The sequence below is a fragment of the Podarcis bocagei genome, assembly GCF_964188305.1.
Source record: "Podarcis bocagei genome assembly, chromosome: 16".
Classification (NCBI taxonomy): domain Eukaryota; kingdom Metazoa; phylum Chordata; class Lepidosauria; order Squamata; family Lacertidae; genus Podarcis; species Podarcis bocagei.
Genome location: NC_138142.1, coordinates 33,337,008 through 33,353,647, shown reverse-complemented (window position 1 = coordinate 33,353,647; position 16,640 = coordinate 33,337,008). Strand labels below are relative to the sequence as shown.

The 16,640-nt window shown below is 48.9% G+C and overlaps 1 protein-coding gene across 1 annotated transcript; it reads right to left on the bottom strand.

The window, feature by feature from the left end:
- Positions 1-1,590: 1,590 nt before the first annotated feature.
- On the bottom strand, positions 1,591-4,981 carry LOC308575007 (homeobox protein SIX6-like). The gene is made up of 3 exons (XM_081173404.1): positions 4,101-4,981; positions 2,559-2,722; positions 1,591-1,773 (listed from the first exon to the last, which is right to left on the bottom strand). The coding sequence occupies exons 1-3, from the start codon at positions 4,497-4,499 to the stop codon at positions 1,605-1,607; spliced, it is 732 nt and encodes a 243-aa protein (XP_081029530.1). The 5' UTR covers positions 4,500-4,981; the 3' UTR covers positions 1,591-1,604.
- Positions 4,982-16,640: the final 11,659 nt, after the last annotated feature.

The window sequence follows — 16,640 nt, the reverse complement described above, 5'->3', positions numbered from 1 at the left end:
ATACGGCCCGCAAACGGTCCGGGAATCAGCATGTTTTTACATGAGTAGAATGTGTCTTTTTATTTAAAATGCATCTCTGGGTTATTTGTGGGGCACAGGAATTTGTTCATTTCCCCCCAGAAAGTATAGTCCAGCTCCCCACAAAGTCTGAGGGACAGTGGACCAGCCCCCTGCTGAAAAAGTTTTCTGACCCCTGCCTTAGCTCTTCTTATTACACAGGGTTCCAGCCTTTTCAAAGTGTTGATCACAGCTGTATCCCTTCATTCCTTCTCATTCCAAACGCTTCTCTTCTCAACCTCATGCCTGCAAAAGGGAGCCACTAGAGCATCCCTTTGTTTGTTTTTAAGTGACGCATCGCCTCTGGAATGCAAAGCCACCATCATTTATTAATGCGGCGCTGGCATTTTTAGTGGCGCTCTCTAGATATTAGAATAGAATTGTTTTATTGATACTGTGCCGTAAATATACTCAGCAGTTTACACACACAGAGAGAAACAAACAACCCCGAAAGAGAGGCCTCTGCAGCCCCCGCCCCCCGGGGGAGACCTCAATCTAAATTTATGTGGCAGAAGATGAAATCAGAGGGGTGAGCCAAACTAAACAAGGGATTAATGCAAGGAGATGCAGGATACCTGTATGGACATCTTGTTTCAACTGAGGGATGGAGGGATGCAAAGGGTTTAGCCAAAAGCTTCATGGACACAGTGGCTGGGCCCCAACCCCTAGGTGTGGCTGCAAGTGCCCTGGCTGCTGGTATGTCTCTGACAAAGTACACCCAGTGACCAAAAAGGTGCGGAAAGCTGCTTTCGACCGTTCCCCAGAAGGTGATTGGTGCTGTCAGTTATTTAACAGACATTCCTTTGGATCAAAATCAGCAAGAGCATCACTGATATAGGTGCATCCATCCTTAACCCCTGCCCCAGACCTCTTTTTAATCTACAAATACCCCCATATATGTTCTCTTTCTCTCCTTACTTCTCATTCACTTCTGCTTTAACTCTGAAACCTCCCAAATATATTTCCTCTCCCCTCACTCCTGGCTTCTCCTCGCCCTCTTCTCTCCAGTCCTGGCTACAGACTCAGCAAGACGTCATCCCGGATGCCTTCGTGAGCAGGGAGCCCTTCCCTCCCACTGGTTTAGGACCCAGAGAACTACAGAAGGGCCTGGTGGTGTGAAGTGAAGATCTGGGGAGGCTTATTGTTTCATTCTGGTTAAATTATTATGCTGCCCAAGGCAGGCTTGAGAGAAGAAAGCCTGGAGTCTTCACTGCTCGGGAGCCTGTAATTCTTAAGCCCGGGTCCTGGCGCCCCTTCTCTCGAGGCAAATAAACCTATTTTTTGTAAAGTGGCAACGAGACTCCAGGTTTATCTCCTTCGAAGGACGCCAGCGCTGCAAAGCTGCTCAGGGGAAGGCAAGCGGGATAACAGGGAAGTTAGCCAATGAACTCTCCGTTCCCATAATTCCTGCCACACCCTCAATCTTGGCACCTGGTTCTCTTTCCTTAAAACCTCCCCAACCCCATTCCATAAGTAATGGGGTTCGTGATGACTGCATCTCATTCCCATAAGTCGTGCCCTGCATCTCCCACAACCCCTCGGCTGGATCAGTCTTCCCAGGTCTCCCCTGCTCTTTGGCTGTTTTCATCGTCACTGGTGGCTGCGGTGGGATCCGTCTGCTCCCCGGGTGTGCTGCTCTCTTCCACCAAGCACAGCTTGCTATTTAGGGTCTCAGTTTGGACGTCTCTAGGCTGGGTTGACGGCTCCTTTTGCAGCCTAATAATAATAATAATAATAATAATAATAATAATAATAATAATAATTTCTACCCTGCCCACCTGGGTGGGTTGCCCCAGCCACTCCCAACAGAATATTAAAATTATGATAAAACATTAAAAACTTCCCAATACAGGGCTGCCTTCAGATGTCTTCTAAAAGTCAGATGGTTGTTTATTTCCTTGACATCTGAAGGGAGGGCATTCCACAGGGCAGGTGCCACTACCGAGAAGGCCCTCTGCCTCCCTCCCTGTAACCTCACTTCTCGCAGTGAGGGAACCACCAGAAGGCTGGTAACAAATGGAGGGAGCAGAACAATGGAATATTTTTTTTTTAAAGCCATGTGGATTTTTTAAAAAGGGGGCTAGGAAGGAACCACCCCCCCATGGTTACTGAAGAGTACGGTCGATTCATCCCAGCCTGTCTTCTTGAGACTGCTGCTTAGGTATTCTTATGAAATGGAGATGCCAGAGATTGTAGTGGGAAACTTTGGCATGATAGAGATGCAGTGGCGTAGCGTGGGGGGTGCAGGGGGGGCCGGCCGCACCGGGTGCAACATCTGGGGGTTAGGGTTAGGGGGCGCAAATCCACGGGTTAGGGGCGCAAATCCACGGGTTAGGGGGCGCAAATCCATGGGTTAGGGGGCGCAAATCCACGGGTTAGGGGGCGCAAATTACTTGCCTTGCCCCGGGTGCTGACAACCCACGCTACGCCACTGTAGAGATGTTCTACTGCAGCTTGAGTTAGGCCAGGCCTGCCTTGCACTCTCTCCAGCTGTTTCTCACCTGTGCTTGGCTGATGCTGCGCGGTCTCTCTGCCGGCGGTTTTTAAACCAGTTCCCCACTTGGGTGGGGGTGAGCCCTGTCGCCTGGGCCAGGTGCCTCTTGCGGGAAGGGTTAGGGTACGGATCCTGAAGGTACCACTCCCGCAGGAGGTTCCGCGTCCTTTCCTGGGGGAAAAGGAGAACGGATGTCAGGCCACAGGACAGGTGCAAAGGAACGAGGAAAGAAAATACTCTTCTGCGGAGGCTGAAAAGCAGAATCAACTTATGCTCCATTTAATGATGTCTTTACTCTCAAATTCCCTTCCCTTCAAGAGGCGTCCTTGTCTCCACCCCTCTATTCTTCTCCATGCCTGCTATTCTTTTTCATATTTTCTTTTTTCGATCACTTGTTTTTGTTTTAAATTCATTGTCTTTTGCTGGTTTTAATATATGTGTGTATATGATTCTTTTCTTGCTTATAATATTGTGAGTCACTTTGAGCTGCCATAGTAAACAAGAAAGCAAGTAATATATATAATTACTGATGATGATAATAATAATAAATAATATTATTACATCCCCCCCCTTAACGTGATGGATCCTGCTGTTTGCCAACACTTGCTCAACTTGTTTTATAAGTGGGACAAACCAGCCTGTCAGCTGTTCCTTCCTTCCGGACAGTCTATCCCATAATCCCACTCCATTCGATCACCACCCTTCCCCCCCCCCCGTCCAGCTAACAGGCAGCTAGCAGTCTGTGACCACAAAGTATACTCAGTCAGCCCTCGTTGTTTTTGGGGAGTGGGAGGTGGGATTCTAGTGGAGAAGCACACAAACGTGTCTGCTGCCCCTGATTGCTTTGCTTGCCAAACTCACCTCCCCGATCGCCCTTCTCACACACCACACCAAATTGCTCCGTTTGGTAAATTGCTGTGTGATGCCCCCCCCCCTTTGTTAAGCATCACTTCTGACGCACTTGATGGAGTTTGGAGCTGCGTCCATTAAACAGCTCACTTGTCCATTTGCATGGCTGCCTATTGGCAGCCAAGCGAACTGCAGAGCGTGACAACACCTTGCATTTTTATGTATATAGGAAGATATATACAAGTGGTTTTTGCCAGGCTGGAATGTATCTCTGTACTCTGATCATGCCTCTTGTCTGCCTGGATGGAGGATAGAGAGTGCTGCGTGAGTGACTGTAGAAACTAGCCTATTGAAGAGCAGTAATTTGCATGTGTTGCTCCACCCACTTTTGCATCTGGCCCTCGGAAGGTTGCTTGGAAGGCAGTGTGGCCCTTGGGCTGAAAACGGTTCCCGATCCCTAATGCAGATCTAGATCCTGTTTGTCTCCATGGCAACAGGGCAACCTCTTTAGACATGTAAATGTCGGTACTCAACTGGCCAGCTAAGGACGTTAACTTACAAAGAAACCAGTCTGACCAGTTCAGGGGTCTCTTCTAAGATTCCAAGCCTCCTTGATACAGAAACACAGGCATGGAAGGGACACGAAGATATCATACAGACTGACCCCCCTCTCCCCAAAACTCTATAGCAATATAATCACCTTGAAGCCATTCACTTTCTGCTCCCCATCTTGGCCAGAGTCCCTCGGCAGACCAGGGACCTTCTTCCGGGCAGGTGATCGGTCTGGCGGATGTATTGAGAACCTGTCTCCAGGCCGCAGGGCGCCGAACGGTTCCAGGTGGTAGGTGGCCACAGTGGCCTGGCTGCAGTAGGGCGCCAACCACGCAGCCGAGGGAATTGGGCTGCTGAACAACTCCAAGTCATGGCAATTGGCGTGAGTGCAGCCGAGGCCTTCGGGGTGCCGGAGGGCGAGCGACGGCGGGAGGGACCACAGGAAGCGGGCGAGGCGCTCAAATTCTCCGCTCTCCTGCAGGGCTTCGCAGACGCGAGCCACCTGGCTTGGGGAGAAGAGGGGGACACTTGGTGGGGGCAAGGTCATCTTGGGGGACGGGCTGAGGCTACTGGGAAGCTAGGCGAGGCAGGCCTACGGGGCGAGGGGGAGCAAGATGGCCGAGCTAGGGGTGTGGGGAAGGGTCTACAGGACACAGTGGCAGAACACCCAGAATGCCTTGGGTGGAGGAGGGAGGGGGGGGAAGTATGAAGGAGAAATAATACGAAAAACAACACAAGTATTGTCAGTAGAAGCCCTCAGTGATGTTGTCATAGGAACAGGGTGAGGAGTTGCAACCCTCTCCCCAAATCAGATTCTCTTCTGGAATAGAAGAGCCCCAGTTGCCGGATCCGGCCAAAGTCCCATCTAGTCCAGCATCCTGATCTCACAGTGGCCAACAGAAGCCTCACGAAAGCCTGCAAGGTGGACCTGAGGACAGTAGGCCCACTGCTCTTCTCTTCTCACAACAGCCTCTGATTCTGGAAGCAGAAGCCACTGTTGGTTCCCAGCAACTGGTATTCAGAGTCATCTGGACTATTTTATAATAATAATAATAATTTATTATTTATACCCCGCCCATCTGGCTGGGCCTCCCCAGCCACTCTGGGCGGCTTCCATACAAACCAAAAATACAATAAAATATCACACGTTAAAAACTTCCCTGAACAGGGCTGCCTTAAGATGTCTTCTGAATGTCAGGTAGTTGTTTATCGCTTTGACATCTGCTGGAAGGGCGTTCCACAGGGCGGGTGCCACTACCGAGAAGGCCCTCTGCCTGGTTCCCTGTAGCTTTGCTTCTCGCAATGAGGGAACCGCCAGAAGGCCCCCAGAGCTGGACCTCAGCGTCCGGGCAGAACGATGGGTGTGGAGACGCTCCTTCAGGTATACTGGACCGAGGCCATTTAGGGCTTTAAAGGTCAACACCAACACCTTTAATTGTGCTCGGAAACGTACTGGGAGCCAATGTAGGTCTTTCAAGACCGGTGTTATATGGTCTCGGTAGCCGCTCCCAGTCACCAGTCTAGCTGCCGCATTCTGGATTAGTTTCCGGGTCACCTTCAAAAGTAGCCCCACATAGAGCACATTGCAGTAGTCCAAGCGGGAGATAACCAGAGCATGCACCACTCTGGCGAGACAGTCTGCGGGCAGGGAGGGTCTCAGCCTACGTACCAGATGGAGCTGGTAAACAGCTGCCCTGGACACAGATTTGACCTGTGCCTCCATGGACAGCTGTGAGAATACATGATTTTTAATGTATTTCTTTTATTTTCAGGACCCTGCACTCATAATCTGATGCCCTTGTTTGTGTGGCCCCTCCATGAGAAGTCTGGAGGGTGGCAACACGAGAACAGGCCTTTTTGGGGGTTGCTCCCCATTTGTGGTTGCTCCCCAGGGAGGCCCGCCAGGCACCTTCCTTACATGTCTTTAGGCACCAGGCAAAGCCTTTCCTCTATAGCAAGGCCTTTGGCCTTTAACTACCTGTAGCCTTTTAGGAAATGGGCGGGATGTTTTAAATGTATTTTTATTTCCTCTTGGTTTTAATGTATACCCTCCAACACTTTGAACCAACATCCGGGATGCCATCTTCCTGGTTTCCAACTTCCCATTTTTTAATCGCAACTATACCCATTTTGGTTGTTGTAATCTTGGGTGATTTCGCGCCCTGGCTCCTCCTCCCAAAGATGCACATTTTGGGTGCCTGCGCAAGATTGCAGCCCCCCAAAATAGTGCTTTTGGGGGTGGGGAATGGCCTCCGTTTTCTCGCGATAAAAAACGGGATGTCTCAGTTTATCCCGGACACTTGCAAGGTCTGTTAATATCTCTGTGTGGGGTTTATTGTCTGTTAGTTTGGTTGGTTGTAAGTCTCTCTGGGCGGCCTTGGGCATGATAAAATAATAATAATAATAATAATAATAATAATAATAATAATAATAATAATAATAATAATAATAATAATAGATAACAACAATACTAAATGTACACTCTTCCCACCCTCTCAGAGGAACCCAGGGGAGCAAACAGCAAATGATAAAATAACAAAAGCGCCTTTAAAACTTCTTAAAAGCCAGTTCCAATGCAGATGCAGACTGGGATGAATATCTCTTCTTAAAAGGCTCATAGGAAGAGGAAGGTCTTTGCTAGGCTGCAAAAAGACAACAGAGATGGCCAGGCTGTCTAATAGCTAAGGAGAGGGACTTCCAAAGTTGAGGCCACCACACAAAAGGCCCAATTCCTACGTTGTGAGGAAGGGACATCCTAGAAAGATAGTCTCTGCGGGACTCCTTCCCCTGAAGAGTGAAGTGATTTGGTATATAAGAGGTGAAATGATCCTGGTCCCAGGTTCTTATAGGGATTTATGCAACCAAAGCCAACGCCTTGAACTTAGCCTGGTAGTTAATTGGGCTGCTAGACTCTTCTAGCCAGAGGGAATTTCCCCGGGCACAATATCCACTTGATGTATTTAGAAACCCACCCTACTATGCATACATCTGGGGGGGGGGGCGTCATTGATGGAGGAGGGTGGGTGGGACACTCTTTGCTCCTCTCCCCAGCCAAAGTGGCTTTAGATCACATGCAGTGATTCTTCAGGAGAGCAACTACACCTCTGTCTCTTAGGAGATCACAGAAAGCACACCCTAGAGCAACCCATCTCAAGATTCCTGCCACCCCTCCTTTCCAACTTTGCAATTCCAAATCACACCCCTCCGAAACTCCCTTGTCACCCCCACACACCCTGCCACTCAGATTGCCAACTTTCACACAAGCCTCGTTCCGCTGCCCCTTAACCAATGACTTGATCTGCAGGAATAAACAGGCCATCCATCGCCATTATTTCCTCTCCTATCGTTGATTTCCACAAATCAAGATGCCATTAACGGTGCAGGAATAGGCTGGGATTTCCGCCCCACCCTCCCAAACAGTTGGCAACTCCACCTTGAACTGAAACCTGAAATCGCACCTATACCAGACCTTTCCCTATCGGTATCCAAGCCCTGCTCATCTCAACTCCCCCCATTTTTAAAAAAGCTATTCATACACAAATGTTGTTTACCTTTTTTATACACCCCAAATGCCTTCCTTGGTGGGTTTTAGAGCCGGGGAATCGCTGGGGACATCCAGGTGGAGAATCTAGAGGTGCCGGGTCATCCTTAAGGGTCCCAGCGCTCCGTGGGGACCCTCGGCCGGTTGCTGCTTGCGGCAAAAGAATCTCCCTTTCTGCATCGAGAGTTTCTTCTCGAACGCCTTGGGATGAAGCCTTGATGCTTTGGCACCCTGATTACCGGGAGCTAATCGCCACGCAAGAGGGTTTTAAACAGCTCAGGGAGAGGTTGCCTTGTGAGTGGTTTGAAGCGCTGACTTATTAATGTGTCAAAGGGGAGGTTCGACTTCAGCCGCGAGGCGATCACAAAAGGTCTCTCTGGCATTAGGCGCTGCGAAGTGGGAAGATGGAGAGGCAGATGGGTGGGCGAGATTGGGAGACCCGAGTTCCCCCCCTGAAGTGAATCTGGGGGGGTCTCCTGCTGATTCTATCGGGGTCAGCCCTAGATTCTGACCCCAGTTTCCCCCAGCGTGGTTGATGCCGCAGTTTAATCCGGTGCTTAAATTTTTGTATCTATTTTACATGCAGATATAACTTCCTTTGTGTGTGTGTGTGTGTGTGTGTGTGTGTGTCACCACTTGAATTGACTTCCACACAAACGGGCCTGGGCCTTAAGGTCAGCTTCGGAGGTCATGATTTGTTTCCCCAACAGCCCTGATAGTGAGGGAGAGAAATTCATGTTCAGTTCATCTTTAAAGGCCTAGGGCAAAGTTGTGTGCTGAAATGCATATATTTGTGAAAACAACATACAAAAAGCATTGTATTTCAGGAAATTGCTCAGCGAAAATGTGTATATTTAGGCAACGTTTTCAGAGGAAAATGTGTCTATTTGGGAGATATTTGTTCTGAAATGTGGGTGAATTTTTTGAGGACTTAAAAAAATCAACTCAGTTTCAAACTGATGTGGAAGTGCTGAGAACGTAAGACTAGAAAAAATGAGAAACTGAGAGAAACAAAAATTGACAGATTTGCCCCTCCCTTGATATTGTTTATGGCATAAATCCACCAAGCCCCTTCATTTCCTACATTTAGGAAGACACCTTAGAACAGGCTTTAAAAATATATAAATAGTGTGTGTGGCTTATTCTGATGCACCATATGAGCTGCTTTTAGTTTATTCCGATGTTACTCTGATTCTCATTCTTGGAATTTTTTTAAATGTTTGCATCAAAAACATTTTAAAAAATTAAAAACATTTTTTTAAATGTTTGCATTTGATTCTGTTCATTCAGTTTTACAGTTTTCCGCTGTTGCCCATGCTCCTGTATGTGTCATGTGACCTGTGTGAGCTCACAGAGGCCCAAAGACACACTGTTTGGGGGCGCCATTATCACATGGTGCCGAAAAATGTGCATTTTGGAGAGCCAGACAAGATTGTGGCCCTGAAAAAAGTGCTTTTTTCAGGGCGGGAGTGCTTTTTTTGGGGGGGCAAGATCTCGGCATGAAATCGTGCAAGATCACGGTGCCCAAAATGGCCGCCATGCTCTTGTATGAGAAAACAGGATGTCCCATTTTCCCCCCAGGACACCCGCAGTGTATGGGCTTGCTGGGCCTTCGGCCTGATCCCATGTTCTTATGAGTAACAAATAATTGTGACGATTATGATAAAGATGAAGTCGCTGGACTAGTAATTTAGGACGGATTCATTTGCAAGACTCCTTCCACCCAACCCCACAAAGGATCATATCCACATAGCACAGGGATGTTGGCATGCATCAGGGCTTGGCCTATTTTGGGCCTGGCCTGAATAGCATGAGACAACCCTCTGTAGCTAGAAAGCAGGAAAATGTGAGGATCTCTCCACCCCCTGGGTGTTTGATTAGGCATGAAGTGAGGTCATTAAGCAGCGGCAGGATGGAGACAGGCCTCAGGTTTTAAGAGCAGTCGCAGCGGGATCTTCACCCAAAGTCTTTAAAATTTGCATTTGAGATGGGTATATCTGGACCACTTTTGCCCTTCGGCTCTGGGAGGGGAAGTTATCCCTGCCATGTTTATTCATTTATACATCCACTCCATCCTCCCCTTAAAAAAACAACAAACTAACTAAATTGCTAACATTTGAAAGAGAGAGAAAAACACTTGCAAAATGGCCCCGGGGGAATTGGGGAGGGTTTGTCACGTTATGGATGCTAGCCAATCAGTGTCTGCCACAGCCAGTCTCCCACTTGGCCCAAGAGTTCCAGAACTCATTTCTTAAGCGCTCATCCTGAGAGGATAAGGGATAACAATGGAAAGGGACTCAACAGCACAGGGGCAAAGCATCTGCTTTGTGTGTGGAAGGTCCCAGGTTCAATCCCCGGCGTCCCTAGGTAGGGCTGGGAAAGACTTTCTGCCGGAAACCCTGGAGAGCCGCTGCCCATCAGTGTGTAGTAGATAGTAGTAAACTAGATGGACCAATTCCATATCCCATCCCCATCCTCTCCAACAAAAGGGCCCTCAAGGGGCAGGTGAGGATAAGCCCTTCTGTTGGAGCCAGCATGGTGTAGCGGTTAAGAGCGGTGGACTCGTAATCTGGTGAACCGGGTTCGCTTCCCCGCTCCTCCACATGCAGCTGCTGGGTGACCATGGGCCAGTCACACTTCTCTGAAGTCTCTCAGCCCCACTCGCCTCACAGAGTGTTTGTTGTGGGGGAGGAAGGGAAAGGAGAATGTTAGCTGCTTTGAGACTCTTTCGGGTAGTGATAAAGCGGGAAATCAAATCCAAACTCTTCTTCTTCTTCTTCTTCTTCTTCTTCTTCTTCTTCTTCTTCTTCTTCTTCTTCTTCAAAAGAAAAAAATTCCTTCCAGTAGCACCTTAAAGACCAACTAAGTTAGTTCTTGGTATGAGCTTTCGTGTGCATGCACACTTCTTCAGATACACAGTTCAGATACACTTCTTCAGATACATTTCGTGTGCATGCACACGAAAGCTCATACCAAGAACTAACTTAGTTGGTCTTTAAGGTGCTACTGGAAGGAATTTTTTTCTTTTGACTATGGCAGACCAACACGGCTACCTATCTTCTTCTTCTTCAGAACTCCTGAGAGAACTGCTGTTGGCCAAGGCAGGTGACGCAGTATCTCATACCCTCCAAGTGTCCTGATTTTCCAGGGACAGACCAAAGGCTTCTGATTAGATACCGGAATGTCCCTATTTTCCCCAACAACAACACCACCAGCACCAAGATGGGGGAGGACAATGAGGAGCTCTGGAAGGTGCAGTCGGAGGGCAAGGCCGTCCTGGGTTCGAGAGGAAAGAGAGAACAGAGCAGAGTGCAAAGAGCCTTGATTTTTTTAAAAATTGCTTTGTGCATCTACGTCTCATCTTGCGTCTTTCTAACATTTACGGGTATTTATCAGTGTGTTCCCCCCCCCCTTTTTTGTAAATCTAGCAAATAATAAAATGAAATTAGGATTAAGGGGCTTTCTCGGGACGGTGGAGGAGGGCATGGGGGCTGTCTCCCACTGGCATAGTGGTGGAGGAGATGCTTGGGGGGGTGGACAAAAAAATGGGGGGTCAGTTGTTGGGGAGTGTGAAATGTCTCTATTTTCTTCTGTTGGAGGGTATGGTGTCTTCCTCTGAGCAAAGAGATTGTTCCCTGGGGCCAACTTCTTGGTGTGTCTGGCTCCTTGCAAGCCTGCGAAGGGCAGGGGGAGATTTTGGCAGGGGAGGGGGGGGAGACAAAGAGGGGTGAGGGGGGATTTAAGCTGCTGAGAGGCTAGTGGCACACAAAGCGGATTGCCTGCGCCCAGGGTGTGCGCCAAGCGGCAGCTGTGTTAAATAGCCTTTCCCAGGATCAGGCCAGCAAGTAGCTTCCCCTGAAGCAGGAATTGATGAGCCTTAAGGGATTAGGGTGACAACAGCCACACCGATCAGCCACTTAGCATTCCTGCACTGGGTTAAATAACACCTGTTTGACCCACCGGCTCCTTGCTAAGCTGCCAGGGAGGCCCACGCCTCCTCTGCAACACACACACAAACACACAGAGGTCCAGGTAATGGGGTCTCCACACAGGTGGGAGAGTCTGGGCATGGTGAAAGGACCATTGGACTGTCCACAACCGGAATCTGCAATTCTGTACAGCCACAGGTTGGCTTCTCCGTGATTCCTTTGTGGGAAGAGTCTGGCTCAGTGGGTTCAGTCCACAATGGCGTCTCCAGGTAGTTCTGAGAGAGACCCCTGCCTGAAACCCCGCACAGCTGCTGCCAGCCAGTGTAGACAACACTGAGCTGGATAGCCCAATTCAGGGTAAGGCAGCAGCACCCTACGTTCCCAGTGGAGGCATGCAGGGGACCAGTCTCAGCCCAAGGGCCACAGTCGCTTATGAGCAATCTTCCAGGGGCCGCATGCCAAGGGTGGGCCGGGCCAGAGCCAAAAGGGGGTGAAGCATCGGGTGGCAATCTGCCTTCCTACAGTGAGCCCCACTAAAGCAAACCCTGCAAGTGTCCAGGAAAAGAACAGGACATCCCGTATCTTCTTGCAAGAGAACAGCAGTCACTTCAGGTGCTGCAATGGAGGAGATGGAAGACTTTTAAAAGTCACATCTTCTCTCAGAGAATCCTGGCAATTGTAGTTTGAGAAGAGTGAGGGGCTGTTGTTGTTGTTGTTGTTTATTAAATTTGTGTACCGCCCTTCAGCTGAAGATCACAGGGCGGTTCATAACATAACAATACAAAATGAGAACACAAAATACTTAATGAAACAAAAGCAAACCAGTAGCCCCCACTCACAAAGACATTGAAATGTTCAGTCAGTCAAAGGTCTGGTTATAGAGGAACAGTGGCGTAGCGTGGGGGGGCAGGGGGGGCCCGGCTGCACCAGGCGCAACATCTGGGGGTTAGGGTTAGGGGGTGCAAATCCACAGGTTAGGGGGCACAAATCCACGGGTTAGGGGGCGCAAAGTACTTGCCTTGCCCCAGGTGCTGACAACCCACGCTACGCCACTGTAGAGGAATGTTTTTGCCTAAAGATATGTAATGAAGGTGTCAGATGAGCCTGCCTGGAGAGGGTATTCCACGAATGGGAAGCCACCGTAGAAAAGGCCAGTTCTCATGTTGCCACCTTCAGGGCCTAATCACACAAAGAAGGGCATCCAGGTTGATTCATATTGGGAGAGGAAGTCCTTGAGGTACTGCGGTCCTGAGTTGTTTAAGGTTTTATAGGTCAAAACCAGCACTTTGCCTTGCGCCCAGAAACTAATTGGCACCCAGTACTGTTGGCCCAGGACCGGTGTAAAAGCTCACATTGCCTTGCCCTGGTGAGCAACCTGGGTGCTGAATTCTGTACCAGCTGAAGTTTCCGAACCATCTTCAGAGGCGGCCCTACATATAATGTGATAAACAAGCGGTTATCAGAGCAAAGGTGACAAAAATTAGGCTATCCCTGTCCAGATAGGGGCGTGGCTGGTGCACCAGCCGAAGCTAATGGAAGGCACTCTGGGCCACTGAGACCACCTGGGCCTTGAGCGACAGCAAAAGATCCAGGAGTACCCCCAAGCTACAAACCTGCTCCTTCAGATGTCCCTGTTTCCCGGGGACAGCCCCCGGATTTACAAATCTGTCCCCGGATTTCATTTAATGTCCCCGGATTTATATTTTAAGTGTTGTAGATTTATTAGTAGGGAATGAATGTTGCGTGGTTGGTTCAACAGCACAAGACACATCATATGGGGACTTCTGGTGAGGCAAAATGGCAGGCGCCACAGCAGCGAGCAACTCCTGAAGCCAGCCAGAGCCAACTGTGCTCCCAGTCCAGCTCTGGGCTGCTGAGACTGCCGCCGCCACTGCCGAGGGGGAACTGGGGACGCCCAGCGCATCACCAGGGGGAACCGCTGACACACCCACCCTGTGACCCCAATTGAGCCGGGAGTGAGAGTGCCCGGCCAACTGCCCAGCGGCGCTCTGGGACCAGTAAAAACCCTAGAGCCAACGCAGGGAGAAGGAGGAGAGATAAAGAGGAAGGAGAAAAAAGAGGGGAGACCCGAGCTTGCTGCGCCGCTGCTACCGCTGAGGAGAGGTAGGAGAGCACAAGGAGGGCAAGGACACGTGGCCGAGCCCAGGCCCGACCCAAGCCTACTCCATGGTGTCTAACGCTCCAAGAGAGCAGGCCAGGGCCCAGAGGAAGGCCACGCGACAGAGGAGACCACAGAAGAGAATATATTCCTTCTTTTTTAAAAATAATAATAACTTTTTTCATCTCTTTTCCAAAAAAAAGTGTCCCCGGATTCTTTGAAAAAAGTCTGGTAACCTTAGTGTAACCCCATCGATCTCCCACCCACCTGGTCTAGGGAACCACCCACAAGCAATGCCGCTGCCTTATCTGGATTGAGTCTCCGCCTGTTGGCTCTCATTCAGTCCTTTGCTGAGGCAAGACCACCTTGGGAATTGTAGCTATAACAGGGAAGGGAGAAGAACCTCAGAAAAGCTCAGTGAGGTCTGAATATTATCAGCAGCCATGGAATGGTGGCTGACTGTTGGGTATTAATGGACCAGGGGATGAAATGGAGTATCTTAGGAGGGAGTGGCTGGCTAGAACTCCAAACAGGCACTTTCTACACTGCAACACTTGGTTGCGAGGGCCATTTGTATTTTATTTTTCACTATCTAAAAGCAACGGCTGATCAGTTCACATCTCCATCAAAATCTCATATTGAATTTGTTTCCGAGCATGACACAGGCTCTGCAGTACAGATTTCACATATTTTCAGTCCAGGATCAGCTGGTTTGCAACACTTTTTAAAAAAATGGTTAATAGCTAAAACGATAAATCAGAACCGAAACGGAATGGCCTGTGACTTCCAGCCAAACGGCTGTTCTGGTTTGACAAAGCTAATTTAGGGAGGTTTTTAATGTTTGATGTTTAATTGTGTTTTTAATATTCTGTTGGGAGCTGCCCAGAGCGGCTGGGGAAACCCAGCCAGATGGGTGGGTATAATAAATACATATGCCTGTTGTCTTTGTCCATGGTGTTTTCTTGGCAGGGATAGTATAGTTAAAGCTATGGTTTTCCCAGTAGTGATGTATGGAAGTGAGAGCTGGACCCTAAAGAAGGCTGATCGCCGAAGAATTGATGCTTTTGAATTCTGGTGCTGGAGGAGACTCTTGAGAGTCCCATGGACTGCAAGAAGATCAAACCTCTCCATTCTGAAGGAAATCAGCCCTGAGTGCTTACTGGAAGGACAGATCCTGAAGCTGAGGCTCCAATACTTTGGCCACCTCATGAGAAGAGAAGACTCCCTGGAAAAGACCCTGATGTTGGGAAAGATGGAGGGCACAAGGAGAAGGGGACAACAGAGGACGAGATGGATGGACAGTGTTCTTGAAGCTACCAGCATGAGTTTGACCAAACTGCGGGAGGCAGTGGAAGACAGGAGTGCCTGGTGTGCTCTGGTCCATGGGGTCATGAAGAGTCGGACACGACTAAACGACTAAACAACAACCACAACAATACATACATACATACATACATACATACATACATACATACTGTATTAGCTTGAATATAAGCCACACCCGAATATAAGCCACACCTTTAAAATTGGAAGGGGGTGGGGAGAAAAGAAAAAAATACCCGAATATAAGCCACTCCATTCCTCGTTTCTCCTGACTGCGTACTGGGTGGGAGTGGGGGAGCTGTGCTGCCTTGCTGTTGGCCTTTCCCCTTCCTCGCTCTCTCCCTTCCCAGCCGTGGGGGAGAGGACGGGGGACTACTCACGGGGCAGGCGCTGCTTTGCCACGCTCCTGGCGCTGTTTGCCCCATGCTCCTGGGCTCCTGGCTGCATACCATAAGGTTGTGGATATAAGCTGCACTTAACCTCTTTGTGGTCGGAATTTGGGAAAATGTGAGGCTTATATTCAGGCCAATACAGTGGTATTATTATTACCGTATTATTATTATTAGTATTATTATTCACCAAATAATAATTGGGAGCCCAGAGCTGTGTAATTGCAGATGTGGCTGCTCCATCCCAGAGCTGTTTGCATTTTTCAACGCCAAGTAATGTGAGATGTGGAACAGAGACGATCCCCACCTCTCAATAATAATAATAATAATAATAATAATAATAATAATAATAATATTTTTTAAAACCCATACATTGTTTTCACACTGAAAAAGCTTTCAGGGAGTTTCCCGGTAAATGGATTTGCAAGGGGGTGGGGGACGATTTTCCTGTGGACACCTGGGTGGTTGGGACAAGCCGCTTGCGCTAATTGAGTTCCCAGCTGGTCCTGGTTAATTGTGGGGAAGGAAATGTGGGAGGACCAGAAAAGGGGAGCAGGGATCAGGCAGTTGAGTCGGGGTTAAGAGAGAAAAGCAGAACCTGGGACCTGAATGGGCTCCATCAGACTGCCTGGGTCAGTTATAACAACAACAACAACAACAACAACAACAACAACAACAACAACAACAACAACAACAACAACAACAACAACTTATTATTTATACCCCGCCCATCTGGCTGAGTTTCCCCAGCCACTCTGGGCGGCTCCCAATCAAGTGTTAAAAACAATACAGCGTTAAATATTAAAAACTTCCCTGAAGAGGGCTGCCTTCAGATGTCTTTTAAAAAGAAGACAGCTGCTTATTTCTTTCACATCTGAAGGGAGGGTGTTCCACAGGGCGGGCGCCACTACCAAGAAGGCCCTCTGTCTGGTTCCCTGTAACCTCACTTCTCGCAATGAGGGAACCGCCAGGAGGCCCTCAGCACTGGACCTCAATGTCCGGGCTGAACGATGGGGGTGGAGACGCTCCTTCAGGTATACTGGACCGAGGCCGTTTAGGGCTTTAAAGGTCAGCACCAACACTTTGAATTGTGCTCGGAAACGTACTGGGAGCCAATGCAGATCTCTCAGAACCGGTGTTAGTGGAACTGCAGCCTTCCGCTTTCCACTATGCAGAATAGGGACGTGTTTATAACACCCCGATTTTAATCTCAGTAGACGTTCTGTAAACCTCCCGCTGTTTTATGTTACCAGTGTCTCGGCCTGCTGTAAGCTTATTATTCTGCGATACCCCACCCTCCAATTATTTATTGCTTGAGTTACACATGATTTGTCTACAATGTGATTTCCTCCAGGAGTTATAGAGCACCTGCTTCGCATCCAGAAAT

What these genes read in the sequence shown, in the direction of transcription:
- LOC308575007 (XM_081173404.1), bottom strand. Translation starts at nt 4,499, where the DNA reads ATGACCTTGCCCCCACCAAGTGTCCCCCTCTTCTCCCCAAGCCAGGTG. An exon ending in AGAAAGTGAATGGCTTCAAG is followed by an intron (nt 2,723 to 4,100) that starts GTGATTATATTG and finishes CTTTTCCCCCAG; the next exon opens with GAAAGGACGCGGAACCTCCT. An exon ending in GCAGCATCAGCCAAGCACAG is followed by an intron (nt 1,774 to 2,558) that starts GTGAGAAACAGC and finishes TATTATTATTAG; the next exon opens with GCTGCAAAAGGAGCCGTCAA.